A 15,720-nucleotide genomic window follows, 5' to 3' on the forward strand; every position below is an offset into this window, starting at 1 on the left:
GAAGCAGTGGCATCAGGGAATACCCACTGAGGTTCCGTGGGGCAGGAATCCCCGCTATATCTGAGCAAAGATGCACAAAGTCACAATGCTACTGCAGTTACCGTGAGTAAAAAAGACTCACGTAAAGGTGCCTGAAAGTAAATTTTGTTATAATAATCATAGAATCGTCTAGGTTGGAAGAGACCCTTGGGATCATCGAGTCCAACCATCTCCCCTACTCTACAAAGTCCTCCCCTACACGATGTCCCTCAGCACTGCATCTAAACGGCCCTTAAACACAGCCAGGGATGGGGACTCCACCCCCTCCCTGGGCAGCCTGTTCCAATGCCCGACCACTCTTTCGGGGAAAAATTCTTTCCTAATGTTCAATCTAAACCTCCCCTGTTGGAGCTTGAAGCCGTTCCCTCTCGTTCTGTCACTAATTACCTGTGAGAAGAGACCAGCACCAACCTCTCTATAGTGTCCTTTCAAGTAGTTGTAGAGAGTGATGAGGTCTCCCCTCAGCCTCCTCTTCCTCACACTAAACAGCCCCAGCTCCCTCAGCTGCTCCTCATACGATTTGTTTTCCAGCCCCCTCACCAGTTTCGTTGCCCTCCTCTGCACTCGCTCCAGCACCTCCAGATCTCTCTTGGATTGAGGTGCCCAAAACTGGACACAACACTCGAGGTGTGGCCTCCCCAGTGCTGAGTACAGGGGCACAATCACCTCCCTACTTCTGCTGGTCACACTATTTTTGATACAAGCCAGAATGCCATTGGCTTTCTTGCCCCCCTGGGCACACGGCCGGCTCATATTCAGCCGCTTGTCAACTAGAACCCCATTATTATAAATTAGAAATGAAACGTTGTGTTTATTTACGTCGCTTTTCCACCTTTTCGTTACGGAGTGAAAAGGTGGAAAACCTTTTTTTTTAGGGAAAACATCTGCAGTTTGTGTGTGTGTGTGAATATTTTTGATTTAACAGCAGTGTGTGTGTGTGTGAGTATTTTTGATTTAACAGCTTTCCCCCTTGTGCTCGGCATGCTGCGGAGCGAGTTAAGCACACAAGCCCACCCCAAGACACTTTTAATCCTTTTTTTTTCTTTTTTTTTCTTTTAATGTATAACAGTTATGCCTGAGTTACAGAGAGACACCTACAGGCAGCAGGTAGTTAAAGCAAATACCAGTTTCTCTTTTCTACTAGACTACTCCATATAGCTGAATAAATTATGGTGCGATTATATATATACACACGCACGCAGGCAGGCACACGGGCGCACGCACACACGCTCACACGCAGGCACACACATGGAGCAAAATGGCTATGAGTCAAACACAGAAGCAACATATCCGCAGTTACTAGGAATAAGGAATGTCCTATAGTGCTATGTAGATATTCCCCAGGCGGGTATATGGAGGTGTTAAAGGGGTGACGGGTTAGAAGCATTAAATACACAAAGTCTCTGAGCGACAGGAGCCAATCTGCTGAGTTACTGGACACAGTGAGGAAAGGTCCATTTTTTGGGGTCTCAGGAGGGCGCTGGGAGGTGAAGGGGGGGGGCACGGGGAGGTAAAAAGAAATCCCCTCGGCGTTTTTCCTTTTCCCCCCGAGGATGTCAGTTCTCATCTGCGGGCATGGAAGAAATGCCAAGCTGAAAGAACGACTCCGGAGCGTGTCCCTTGGCTTGGTGGGTTGTTGGGATGAGGAGCAGGACTGTTGGGGGATTCCCAGGCACCCTCAGAGTGTGGAGTTTCTGCTCAGTCCCCGTTTGGTCCCACTTGGAGCATTCTTCAGGGTCCATTCTTCAGGGTCCTGCTGCCCAGCCCTTGTCTGCTGCCCATTGCTACTCTTCCACGCTCGGGTTCGTTTCGCCTTCAAGGCACCTCCTTCTGTTTTGTGTCCCCCCCACCCCGTCCCACCCCACCCCCTGAGTTTGTCTCTTTTCAGCAGAACTGAGGTTGGCAATCCATAAACCAAACCAGAACAAAAAAAAAAAAAATAAAAAAATACTTGGACTTTCATACATGAACGTACCTTAAAACAAAACAAAGAAACAAACAAAAAATAAAATAAAATAAAATAAAATCCCCAAATCAAACCCATCCCACCCCAAAGATTCTGGAATGTATTTTGAAAACACACGATAGGCAAATTTCTACAGTTCATCCCCCCTCCCCCTTTTTTTTTTTCCTTTTTTTTTTTAATTTCTAAAAAAACCAAATAAAATTTTTTTTTTTTTTTTTTTAACTAGCACGGCACTCACTGTGTTTTTTAGTATAAAAAAATGTCAACTTTCTATAAACATACAGCACATGACCAAATTTCCAACTAATGTACAAAGTGCGACCACGAGGGAAAGGTCAGAGAATAGCTATTTGCGCTAGCACGGGGCGGTTTTCATATTCCTCTAAGAACTCTATTTACAGCAGTGCCCGGGTGGTCACGGACTTTCTGGTGAAGGTAATTGGCAAAGAGGTCTCTACGGCGCTCCCTCTTTTCAAAACTTTTTTGATTTTCGGGGTCCTGCACTCAGCTGAAGTCCTCCTGGGCCGCTCGCTTGCGGCGAGGACCGGCTGGCCCGTGTTGAGGGAGGGGAGAGGAAAAGGGAGAGGTCTCTGTGAGCAGGAGCAGAGGACAAGCAATTCTTGTGAGGAACTGAAACTTTCCTTCTAGTTTAGCAGGCAGCTGGGAATGCATTTGGTCAGAAATCTCTGGATAAAGAAGGGATTGCCACTGCCTGGGGCAGGTACGGGGCCAACAACCACCATCGACAACTCCATTTTCCTCGGGGGCAAGGAGGATGTGGATTGGAAGGTGCTCCCAAACAGGGTGATTATTGGTATTTGGCCTCTTAAATGCTATTAAATGTGGTGGGAAGAGAAAATCACGTGCTCTGGTGTTTTAGCAGTTGGCTCAGAATGATACTGAGCAAATTCAAACGGGTGCTTCAGTCACTAATCCCCGGGCTGGTGTCTCTCAGAGATGCTCTCTCCCTCGGTCCCTCAGTTCAGGTGTGGCTGAAGTTACTGCCCACGGGAATGACATTTAAGCCAGGGCTGGAATTCAAAAGGGATCTCTTCCTTAGATCAGCTCGAAAGCCTAAACACCCTAAACGAGCAGGAGCAGCAGACAAGCAATTCTCATGAGGAATTGAAACTTTCCTTCTAGTTTAGCAGGCAGCTGGGAATGCATTTGGTCAGAAATCTCTGGATAAAGAAGGGATTGCCACTGCCTGGGGCAGGTACGGGGCCAACAACCACCATCGACAACTCCATTTTCCTCGGGGGCAAGGAGGATGTGGATTGGAAGGTGCTCCCAAACGGGGTGATTATTGGTATTTGGCCTCTTAAATGCTATTAAATGTGGTGGGAAGAGAAAATCACGTGCTCTGGTGTTTTAGCAGTATTAAATGTGGCAGGAGAGAAAATCACGTGCTCTGGTGTTTTAGCAGTTGGCTCAGAATGATACTGAGCAAATTCAAACGGGTGCTTCAGTCACTAATCCCCGGGCTGGTGTCTCTCAGAGATGCTCTCTCCCTCGGTCCCTCAGTTCAGGTGTGGCTGAAGTTACTGCCCACGGGAATGACATTTAAGCCAGGGCTGGAATTCAAAAGGGATCTCTTCCTTAGATCAGCTCGAAAGCCTAAACACCCTAAACGAGCATATTCTGCTGCTTTCCAAGATCTCAAACTGGCACAGAGCAGGGAGAGTGAAATGCAACTGGTCACCTCAAGGGAAGTGGTTCCTTTGGCCTCACCTATTCATCCAGCTGTAGGTGCTAGATGTTGCCCTGAGAAAGGATGCGGGGAATGCAAGCTCCAAGTGCTTCAAAAGCTGTGTGATCCCAGGAAAATCTATCATAATTAAAGGGAAGCTTTAGGTGTGATACAGCTGGACAAGCAGAGGCTGAACTGGGATCTCTGGAGCATAAATGAGAGTCTCTGGATGCAGATGTTGCCCAGCACAGAGCTTCTGCACAGAAACATGCCAGAGTGTGAGAGGCAGAGTAGCCAAGCTGGTGCATTAATATGCTTTTAGGAATGTAGAGCAGGCTCTGTCACAGCCATAAAGCAAAGCTGATGAGAGCCAGATGTGGCTCTGATAAGACGCTGAGCAACCTAAGGAGGAAACCCCTGCTTTGGTCAGAACAGGTACTTGCCCACATGGCCCAAGAGAAGGAGGGTTGGTGGTTCATGATAAATGATGTCAGGGCAAGGCAGGGGATAGTTCCCCAGAAAAATGTTGTTTCAGCTGCAAAAACAAGATGAGATTGTTTGAGAAGAATGGAAGAAGCAGCAGCAACAGAAGAGAGCAAAAGAGAAGTGTCTCCTTTAACAACCTGGGAGCATGTGCTGGACCAGAACTCATCTGACCCCATTATCGCCAGTGGACAAATGCAGACATTCATTATCCTAAAGCAGACATATAAAACAGTAAGTGTATTATAAACTCAGTCTGTAGATGACTTTAAGTACTGCCTGTTGCCATTGGACTCTACACATCAGCTACTGGCTGGCAGAGATTCTGTGCATCCCAGTGGTTATCTCAGGGGCAGCTTTCCCTGGCCTCTCCAGGTCAAATTTTGGCACGTAAACTCTAACAGTCTGTAGATGACTTTAAGTACTGCCTGTTGCCATTGGACTCTACACATCAGCTACTGGCTGGCAGAGATTCTGTGCATCCCAGTGGTTATCTCAGGGGCAGCTTTCCCTGGCCTCTCCAGGTCAAATTTTGGCACATTTTTGAAGGTGAAGGGGGAAAAGGTCTATAATATCAGAAAACATCTGCTTAAGAATCATCAAGGATCATCAGCATCTGCAAAAGGGAAATTATTTAAAAAGCTATGTGGTTCATGACTTAGCAATAACCTCTTATTGTTGGCTGCTTTCATCTGAGCAGAGTGATGAGCGGAATCGTGAGCCGATCCAAAAGCGAGAGCAGTGGCTGCTACGGAAAAGTGGGGTGATAAATCCAGAGAACAAGATCTGGCTTGGAGAGAAAAAGGCTCCACCACTGAAGCAGAGGGAAGGGACTGAGAGATCGAGTGTTTTGAAGGTGAAGGGGGAAAAGGTCTATAATATCAGAAAACATCTGCTTAAGAATCATCAAGGATCATCAGCATCTGCAAAAGGGAAATTATTTAAAAAGCTATGTGGTTCATGACTTAGCAATAACCTCTTATTGTTGGCTGCTTTCATCTGAGCAGAGTGATGAGCGGAATCGTGAGCCGATCCAAAAGCGAGAGCAGTGGCTGCTACGGAAAAGTGGGGTGATAAATCCAGAGAACAAGATCTGGCTTGGAGAGAAAAAGGCTCCACCACTGAAGCAGAGGGAAGGGACTGAGAGATCGAGTTGTACAGAATAGGACAAAAAATAAGAGGACTCGGGGAAGAGCCGGGAGGATGGACAGGGACAAGGACTTCTCCTGGGAGCTAGAAGATAAAGAATTCTGTTGGTAAATCTTTCCCTACAGCACAAATAGGTGCAATGTTGCAGCTGAGAGCACCTTTCCTCCCTAGGTGCTGTTAGACAGCCTCTTCAGGCCATCTCCCCTCTGATTCCAGGGCCACATCCATCCCTCAGTGAGAGGCAGCTGTGGGAAAGCACCTTCAGAACCAGCACCACTTTGTTTCAGGTGGTCCTTTACCTGCAGAAGAACCTGGCTGTGCAAACTAACCCCTCCGAGCAGGCAGCTGACGAGCACCTCTGACTCTTCCCTCCCTTGTCTTTGCTCTTGGGGCCAGCTTCTCCCCAGCTGAGTGGAAGAAGGGCCACTAAAAGTCCTCACCCTTCCCAACTGGCTGGGCCAAAGCTCCAAGATGATGGGGTGTATCTGATGCCCTTCCTCTGTGCCGTGCAAGGCCAGCGTTCGCCATCGCGTCTCCTGCCGCTATCTGACTCCCGTGTCTTTTCAGTGATAATCAGCTCTAAATTGGTCCCTAAGAGGAAAAGTAAATGGCTCTCGTGCCTGTGCCCATCATCTCCAGTCCTCGTGCAGCAATTTACATTTACACTTTCCAAAGGTCCCAGGCTGGACGGACTTACATCCTGCCCCCGCTCAGCAGCGATCTGGCCTGCTTGGGCCCTGCTTTGGGAAGCCATCGGTGAGGGTAGAGTGGGGTGGGGAAATTTGCTGTCACTTTAATAGATGGGGTTTTGTCTGGTTTTTGTTTGTCTTTGTGGTTTGTTTTTGTTTTGTTTGTTGTTTGTTGTTTTTTTTTTAAACAAGTTCTTATATTTGGTCCATAGGTCTTCTGTGGTCCCGAATTGTATCACCCTTAATGATCAGCTTGGTTATTCCTTCCTATACAACATTCACCAAATTTACAGCAATGGAAAGAAAAGGAAACATTTCTTTTTTTTTACAAAGAAAAAAACAAAAAAAACAAAAACCAAAAGAAAAAGATCAATTTGGCTTTGACTATGCCAACTACCTAGATCAATGGAAAGTCCTTAAGTGTGGGCAAAACCCCATGGCCAGGTAGGTCAGAGGGAGGGCATGAACTCGGGGTTAATAAATGTACCCAACCCGTTGTCTCTGGCCACAGGAGGAGTCAGGTCACAGAGGCCTCCCAGAAGAGCACTCTCTGGGAAGAGCTGGATCCTTGGAGAGCCCTCCCCCTCTTTCCCGTCTCCTTCACAGCCCGAGTTGGTGCCAGGCGGAAGGGAATTGGGAAGGAGCAGGGTCCGGGTACAGGTAGATCCCTGGAAGGCTGGTGGTGTTTTCTCCAGTGGTACCACGTTGCTGGAGTGGGTTGTTGGCACAGTCGGACTCTTCAGTAAGCTTGGCCTGTCTCTACTGGTAGGAGGCCCAGAACGGCTGAATGTTCTCCCAGCTTCATCCTGCGCTGTGTAGACAGACTCACGTTCTTGGCCAAATAATCAACAGCGGCTGAAGGGGAGGGAGGGGGAAAAGGAGGGTGAGAAAACAACACAACATTAGCATTTAGAGCAAACGAGGCTTTCAGCATCAAAGGGCCTGTAACCGACAGACCTCGCAGACCGGGGTTCGTACGATGCAGTGGTTGTCACAGACACGAGGGTCCTGCGTCACTCCTAGGAAAGGGTGCAAAGAGATGATGGTCCTGCAGAAACACCTGGGTAGGTCTCCACGGACCTACTGAGAAGCTACAATTCCACTTCTGCCATGGAAAATGGTGTTTCCAAGGGAGCTCCTTGAAGACAAGCCTGAGGAGAAACCCAGTGGGATAAGCCTTCCAGCCTCACCTCCCTGTGTCATCTCACGGCGGCAAAGCCAGCTCCTGCACTTCGTGGTGCTGGTGTAAGTGATTCCAGAGATTCCAGTGGAAGCTCACCAAGTCTGGACGGGGCTTGACTGTGACTCATGGGCTGCGTGCTGACTCATCTCTGTGAGCTCTCTGCCTGCCTCCATCTGCCTTTGCTAAGGCAAACCCCTTCCCTTATCTCCATCTGGGTGGGAAACGCAGCCACCACTCCTGAGGCGATGCCTGAACCCGTATCCCAGCTCTGCCCCATGGTCTGAGGGGGAAGAGGACCGGGGCAGGATGGTGACATTGCTCATTAGCCAAGCTTCAGTCAAAGTCTCTCCCTTTCACTAGCTTTAATGTCTCAAATTAGATTAATAAGGAGCTGGCAGGAGATGTACAATCGGTGCCAATGAGTAAACAAATTTCAGCCATCAACGTCTTGTCAGACGCCTGCCCCAGAGGAGGTCCCTTCCAGACACAAATTCTTATTAGACTTGTCATATCTATTAGAATTCCTTTCACGCTTCTGCGTTCCATCACCGGCATCATTAACACAGCCCCGGCCTTTGGGAACCAAGAGGACCACATTAATCTGGCATCTCTGCTCCTCGCCGGCTGGGACAGCGCAGGCCGAGCGAGCGCCGGGCGGTTGGCGCGCTGGAACCGAGCAGGATGGGCACGGGGCAAGTTCTCCAGGGCCAACGTGAGCCCTGCTGGGGAGCACGGCTTCTACAGGTGGCACAGAAAGGAGCAAGTGGGGCTGGTGGCCCTTGGGGACAGGGATCCTGGGGTAGCTCGACTCGAGCGCCGGGCTCTGGAGCGTTGTGTTATGGTGCCTCTGGCTTCAAGTGGGGTCTGCAGAGGGTTAGACCCCAAACTATGGCTCTCGTCCAGACCTTATCAGCTTGGTCCCCTGGTATTGAGGAGAGATGGGGAGGGAGCCTTATGAGGAATGGAGCCATAGGATGAGGGGTAGCAGTTTTAAAGAGGCAATGGAGCCATAGGACAAGGAGTAATGGTTTTAAACTGAAAGAAGGGAGATTGAGATGGGATCTGGAGAAGAACTTCTTTGGTGTGAGGGTGGTGAGAGCCTGGCCCAGGTTGCCCAGAGAAGCTGTGGCTGCCCCATCCCTGGAGGGGTTCAAGGCCAGGTTGGAGGGGGCTTGAAGGGACCTGGTGTGGTGGGAGGTGTCCCTGCCCAGGGCAGGGGGTGGCACTGGATGGGCCTTAGGGTCCCTTCCAACCCAAACCATTCCATGATTCTGTGATTCTATGATTCCATGATTCCATGATTTTAGATTCCATGATTCTATTTCAGGTAACTACATTAAATAATATCCTTGAGAGGCTGTAGGTACAGAAAAAATTACTCCTTGGACATGCTCTGTGTTGTGCCTCTGTGTTGTTCCCTGTGCTCTGGCTGAATTCACAGGGTGCTTGGGAAAGGAGGGAGCTGAACGGTTGGAGCTGGTTGTCCTGCAAAATGCAAATTTGATGGCACTTGACTTTAGGGTCCCTTCCAACCCAAACCATTCCATGATTCTGTGATTCTATGATTCCATGATTCCATGATTTTAGATTCCATGATTCTATTTCAGGTAACTACATTAAATAATATCCTTGAGAGGCTGTAGGTACAGAAAAAATTACTCCTTGGACATGCTCTGTGTTGTGCCTCTGTGTTGTTCCCTGTGCTCTGGCTGAATTCACAGGGTGCTTGGGAAAGGAGGGAGCTGAACGGTTGGAGCTGGTTGTCCTGCAAAATGCAAATTTGATGGCACTCCCATTCTTCTGAAAAAAACCCCCATGCTAAACTCCCAATATTGCCTTTTGTACCAGTGGGAAGAGTTGAAAGGGTAATGGCACTCCCATCCTTCTGAAAAAAAAAAACCCATGCTAAACTCCCAATATTGCCTTTTGTACCAGTGGGAAGAGTTGAAAGGCACCAGGGTACCGCGCGCCAGAATCAAGGACATGGTTTGTTTGGTTTCATACACTAGAAGCCAAAATAAAACCAGAAATTTACCAAAAATACTCTGGGTGTTTATTTGCTTATGTGAGAGAGAAAGTGTGTCTGGTTTTGTGTTTCTAAAACAGAATAAGAGGGAGAGAAGTGGGAAGAGAGAGATTCTCTGTGGGTCAGGTCCAAAGACCATCAAAGCTACAGAGCTCTTATTTATAAGCCCTGGCCATGTCCCTTGTTACACAGAGCCTGCCCTCACTATATAGCCTGCTCACTAAAAGGAGTTTTGATACTTTTTTGCCGCATCATAGAAGGGAGAAACCTATGATTTGAACTAAATATCAATAAATAATGATCTTGTGGAGGTCACCTCACACCGATCGGCACTTGAACAGCATTTGAAAAGAAGCAGTGAGGAATTAAAAAGCAGGAGGAATGAGAAGTATCTGCTAAATACAACATGCACCGAGAAAGACAAGTAAAAATGTTGTTATATCAAGGTCAACTTCACGTAAGTGATTGCTCTAACAGGACTAATTACCAATGAAAACTGGTTCCTCACATAGAGATGATTATAAATGGGGCTGATTATAAAAAAGGTTTATAGAGAAGTGGTGACAAGTGGACTTAAATATATTGCCTGTACAGAGCTGTAAATACAAAGATCTATAGAAACATGTGCACACACACAGAATTTGGTGCTTTAACTTAGATCCCACTGTAGAACAGCCACACGGCACGTTGGGACTAACTCTGTCGACCAGGCAAGACCTGGGCACGGGTCTGTGGGCAGCCTGGACTCTCATCACTATTAAACAGGAAAATATTCCTGTTCCAAACCGAGCCCAGTGGGCTCTAAACTGGACTTGTAAATTTAATGGGTGCTTAGCAGAAATGAGGGAGCCATGCGACAGAAATCAGGAAAGGAGGGCAAATAAAATAACATAAATAGGGCTGTGTGAACAGTTTTTCAGCAGCATAAGGAGAGGAGCAAGTAAAAATTCCTGCAGCAAACCAAGACAAACCCTTCTTTCTCTTTCCTTCTCCTTTGCTGGTCTCTCTCTCTCTCTCAGAAAACGTAGCTCGTCCTCCTTATTTTATTTTTTACACACATGGGTGTGACTAACGTCTTGCCCAAGGGAATCTTTATTGGAAATACATGGTATTGGAATTTGTTTAAGATTTTTATCAATAGCACGTGTGTCCAGCCTCACATCCAGAAGCGAGGGGAAGGTCAAGGGGTCACAGATCAAACTCCCGAAAAACAAAAAAAGGAGGGGTGGGGGGAAGCTGCTATTGATCCCGTCTGCCGCCACAGCCGGTTCTCATTTAGCTGTAGAAGTTAAAGACATTAAAGGGCTGTGACGGAGAGGGGAATAAAAAGCCACAGCCAAATGGAAGGAAAGGTCACTGAGGACAAGCTGTGGGCAAGCAGGAGCACTCCCGGAGGAAGAGGATGCACCTTTAACCCTCCACGGATCACTCTCTCACAACACCACACTTATTATTAGTTTAACACCGGCAGGTGAGCCCTTTGCCAGGCTCGCTGGTGTTTTTGTGACCCAACCATTCTGAAGCAGAAACAGACCCTCCCAGGGTCCCTCTGCCTTTCGGGTCTGAGGCTTGGGTTCAGGATTACAATCCCTGTCTGGCTTCAGCTTTTGCAGAACCCCAGCCCAGTTGACACGCTTTGGCTTAACATATTTGGTAGCAAAACCTCTGAGCGTGGAGCCAGCCCTTGCCTTACAGAGAGCAGGGGAGGAAGCAACACATAGAGTTGTGTATCACTAAGGGACGGCATTAAAATCCCAGCTTTCTTTTGGCTGAGGAGGGTGAACATGTTGTAGGGCTTTTGGGGAAGCAAGAATTGGAGATGGGGAAGGAGAGAGATCTAGGAGTTGTCCTTTTCTAATAGAAATGTTTTCATGTTTCAGTTGGGACTTAATTGGACTGCAAGGGTGTTGGGGAGGCTGTGGAGCAATCTCCATCTGTGTCTGGTGAGCAGATTCCCATTTACTCTCTAGATGGACAGATTTCCATGAAAACCCCTTCCAGTACAATATACACACCTTCTTACATTCCCTCCCTCTCTTCTCCTGTCCCCTATGCAGGGGGAATACAATCACTGCACTTACTTTGTCCATACTGTCCATACTGGTAGCCAGCCACTGGGTCCACGCTGTAACTGGTGGTGCTGTAGGTGGGAGGACAGTAGGACTGGGAAGTCGGGAGGCTGTCCACGGACTTGATGGAGTCGCTCCTCTGGCTGCAGCTGGCAGAGATGGAGTTGGTGGTGTCCAAGCCACCGTGAAGGGGAGAGATGGAGAAGTCAGCCTGGGGTTGCGGAGGAACCCCGCTGGGGTTGCTCAGGATGCTCATCACCTGGAGAAACACAGGAGACAATGTGTCAACGTCTGGAGGAGAAAGGGTACATTTGCAGCTGCCTTCATGCACACCAGGGAGAAACAGTTGACATATATAATGGTGCTCTAACAGTATAATACACAATATCAATACAGGTTTGGCCAGGCTGGAGAATGGAGGCCTGAATCCACCCAGTAACAACAGAGAGACCCCACAGTTGGCTCCTCTGTCTCTAACACTCTATTTGAAAGACCTCAATAGGGATAAATGAGAAGTTCCTTCAAAGCACCCTCAATTTTTGCTCTCTCTTTGCTGACCTGCCAACAGTGTTAGCCGTGCTGTTGAGAATGAACACTGGAGAGAGGAATAAACTTGGGACAAACCTGCTCAACACACACTGCCATGAACTAACACCCCCTCCCTCCTACAAAAGGGAAGAAAAAGCTATATTTTCAGAAAGGGACACTGAAGACAGCCCCTTCCTTTGGTGTCTGAGTGGCGCTTGGTTTGCCAAGGTCCCTAAGTAAACCAGAGACAAACCCTTTCTGGCTTTGATGCAGATTCAGCTTTAGGGACTGAAATGTCAAAGTTTTCTTTACCCTCAAATGTTAAAGGAGAACAGGTCCTGGCTGGGCTCATTTCAGCGTAGTGCTCGGTTTGAAAACGTAATTACATTTGCACACAAGCGATCTTCCTGCTTTGAGACCTGAAACAGATGAACTTTTTTTTTTTTTTTTCCCCCTTCTTTTGCAGCAAAAATGCCGGATTTGTTCCTGCGGGTGAGTTTGGGGTAAGCCGCTGCCTACAGGCCTTCACACCGGGCCCCTGATCCTGCTGGCGCTTTAATGCAATTGCCTTTCTGCAATCAGCAAAATTACCCCCGGGGGTGACCAAGTTAAGAGTGTAAAGAGTTTGCAGAAGCTGGGGGGGCCGCGGCGAGGGGAGGGAAGGGAAAGGGAAGTCCTGATGCCTCTTGGTTGATCTCGCAGCCGCCGCGGGCCTTGCCGGGCCTTGCCTGGCCGTGTTTGTGCCGGGGGACGGCGGCGGGGGGAGAAGGGGACAGCCAGTCACCTCAGGGGGCCAGGCCGGCGCTCAGATGCCGAGCGGCTGAAAATCTCCGAATTTAGCATAACCTTATTGACATCAATTAAAGTGGCAAATTGGAAATATTTGGAGCCTGGCAAGTGGTAAAATGAGCCCTTTATCCCCCACCAGCGGCCTGGTGAGCTATTGTGCGGAGGATCCATTCTCTGGAAGGAGACAAGAGGGCTTGTATAGAGCGGCGTCTCCCCTTCCTGCTCCTCACCCCGACACCTTCCCCATCCCCTCCTCCCCTCACCTTCCTGCTGGAGCAGGGGGTTTAGGCTGAATGACCGGCTCCACGCTGCCCTTTGCTTTCTAAAGCTTCTCCTCCCTCCCCCCGGAAGGATTCAGGAGCCCCCGCTAAGACGCTTTCTCTTGATGTGATGCCACCTCCCGACTCGGCCAGCCCGAGATCCTTCCCAGGCGTTTGTTTGGGAGAGAAATTGGGGAGCAGGGGAGGCTGGACCCCCGCGGAGGGGGAGGCGGTGGGGAGGTACCGGGGAGGGGGTTAGTTAAAAAGCCTGGAAAACCAATCTAACCCCAGCCACCGGGTTTGTCTGCAGTTGTGGTACAGAGACCCGGGGACACGCTCAGTAAAAGCAGCACAGAGCTCAGAAGGGGCTCATTCCCCCTCTCCTCCTTCAGGGTTTTCAGCCTGAACTGAGTTTGCTTCTGGTCCAGTAGCAACTGGACTCTGGTCCAAGAGTTTGCTAGTTAAACCCAAAAGTTAAACCCAGCTTAGCTGTCTCTACACCGTGGGGCAGACGGAGCTCCAAACAGAGCCCAAATTACCTCCAGCTCTCCGTGGGGCAGACGGAGCTCCAAACAGAGCCCAAATTACCTCCAGCTCTCCAGACCCTCCGGGCACAGCTTCTTAATCACAGCCATTAAGCCTCGAGGTATCTAGATGAAGTTGTTTAGCCATAACGCTGTCCTAAATGTGCCCGTGGAACTCCCTGCCCCATGACAGCCCAAAGAAAGAAAGAAGAAAGGAAATTGCATTTAAATATGCAAGACAGAGTGGATTAATACGAGAACGGGGCTGTCATGCTTTTCTGGGTGGATGTAACGTAAACCTCTCTGCCTGGAGGCTTATGCAAGGGGAAAATCAGGGGAGTGCAGCCTGAAGGTGGGTTTTCCAGCTGCAAAGTTATTTGTAACCTTCCACTAAAGCCGGGTCGCGAACTTTGATCTGGCTCAGCTACCAATCCTCCTTCTTCTGCCCCTCCATCCTGCTTCAGAGCAGGCTTCCCAGCTTCAGCATCACCTCAGCCGTCGCTGTGACACCCTGCACCCCCTTGCCCTGACAGATACGCAGGACCTTTCCGTAGACAGCAGCCACGAGCCGTTATTGGATTTCACTCGTGAGCAGAAATCGGATGTTTTAAAACAATAAACATCCTTCTTGCATGCAGGAAAACACAGCCATGGGAATGACGAGTGGTTTTGGGCAGGCTCCAGCCCCGTTAGCACAAAGCCAGAGCGTTTGGGACTCTCCTTTCCTGAGCTGTGCAGGTCTGGAAGCGCTGCCCGTCCCCCCTGAGCCCCGCAGGTGCAGAGAAGAAATGGTGCGCTATAAAGCGAAGGGCAACTGGAACCACTCACAGAGCAGAGGGTTTTCTAAGTGCTCTCCCTCCTGGCCATCTCCCCAAAAGAGTCAGCTGCTTTATATTACTCAGAAAAAATAAAAGGCTCTTAAAGCAAGCAGAAGTCGTATTAACACTTCCGCTAAAGGCCCTTTTAAAAAGAAAGGGGGATGTAAAGCAACGTCGGCAAATGAAACCCAGATTCACACTCTTCAGATTCAGAGGAGCTGAGACCGGAGAAGACACTTGCACAAATCCTACTAAAGACAGTAATTGGCTTTAATCAGTCAGAATCAGGGCTGATTTCTAATCCCAGCTCTGCTACTGACTCACAAGGGCTTGTGCAAGTCACTTAAGCTACGACTCGACTCAACTAACCTTAGCCATGTGAAGTTAAGTTTCTAGTCTCTGCTAATCCTCCAGAATCCCTCTACAGAGAGACTGACATTTCTGAAGGACAATTCAACCCACCCTAAGACCTCTTTCTGAAAAAAAAGTGGGCTGAACTTCCCTCGGGAAATCCGTGGTGAAAGATAAGGATGCCAATTTTTCATCGTGACGATGCCAGGGTGGATAATGGACAGGGAACTGTAGGGAGGTTGGAGAGGGGAGATGCTGGAAGATGCTACGAGATGGACATCCCTGCTGGCTGCTCCCATGGAGGTAGGGTGGCTGAGGGCTGCAGAGGAACCCTGAGGGAGGCTCAGCTGAGCCAGGAGCCCCAAAGATCTTCCTTTCCTCTTCAGCGACACTGACTGTGGGAAGTGTTTGCCTTTTCCAGGCACACTGAGAGCAATTTGGGGCTGAGCTCCCCTGAGACTCAATCAGAGGATGGCGTCCCATTTTCCCCACCCCAGGACACGAAGGTGTTAGAAATAACCAGAGTGAACAGTAGATTTCTATTCCCTCTTCCTACGCAGCCACCCAGCACGGATAACCCTACAAAAGCCCTCCAGCCTCAGCAGGCCTGCCTTATCTGACTTCTTGTTTCAGCTGGATAAACTCATTTTCCAGGCAACTTTTGAACTTAGCAAAGTCTGGGGCATCTGGAGAAATCCCCTCCTCAAGAATGCAAAGTCCTTTTACCTTTTCTTTTTGACCTTGCTTTCCTATAATTTATTACTTCTTGGTGCATTATCATCACTAACTAAAAATCAATACCCACTTCACATCTGTAAGGTTTTATCTGGAGGGAAATCTGCTACCTGTCCATCATGGTGACTGACAGCCTTCCCTTTCCCCTCCCTCTCATCACTTGTCTCTCTCTCTCTCTCTCTCTCTCCCCTTCTCCATCTCCTGTCCCTTTGCTGCTGTCCCAAATCAGTCACAGGCGTGCCGTGGGCTCCCACTTCAGGGTAAGTCAATAACAGCCACGGTGCTGGGAGCCTTCGGCCTCGTATCTACCCTTTCTGGAGGTCATTTGTCATGGGGGGGAGAGGGGGTAGGGGTCCTGATGTGTTGGGGAGACCAAGGTTAATGCACAAAGACCCTCCTGGATGAAAGAGCCAGCCACCAC

At 49.0% G+C, this 15,720-nt stretch overlaps 1 protein-coding gene across 1 annotated transcript in view; it reads right to left on the bottom strand.

Annotated features, from left to right (window-relative positions):
- Positions 1 to 5,047: 5,047 nt before the first annotated feature.
- The window catches only part of PAX7 (paired box 7), a 95,750-nt gene continuing 85,077 nt past the window's right edge, over positions 5,048 to 15,720 (bottom strand). Inside the window, exons 8-9 of the mRNA XM_014952037.1 lie at positions 11,307 to 11,553; positions 5,048 to 6,871 (exon numbers count right to left, since the gene is read on the bottom strand). Coding sequence (XP_014807523.1) covers positions 6,756 to 6,871; positions 11,307 to 11,553 — 363 coding nt within the window. The 3' untranslated portion in view covers positions 5,048 to 6,755. The remainder of the gene's footprint in view (positions 6,872 to 11,306; positions 11,554 to 15,720) is intronic.

This window comes from Calidris pugnax, unplaced genomic scaffold (assembly GCF_001431845.1).
Source record: "Calidris pugnax isolate Ruff unplaced genomic scaffold, ASM143184v1 scaffold161, whole genome shotgun sequence".
Lineage (NCBI taxonomy): Eukaryota > Metazoa > Chordata > Aves > Charadriiformes > Scolopacidae > Calidris > Calidris pugnax.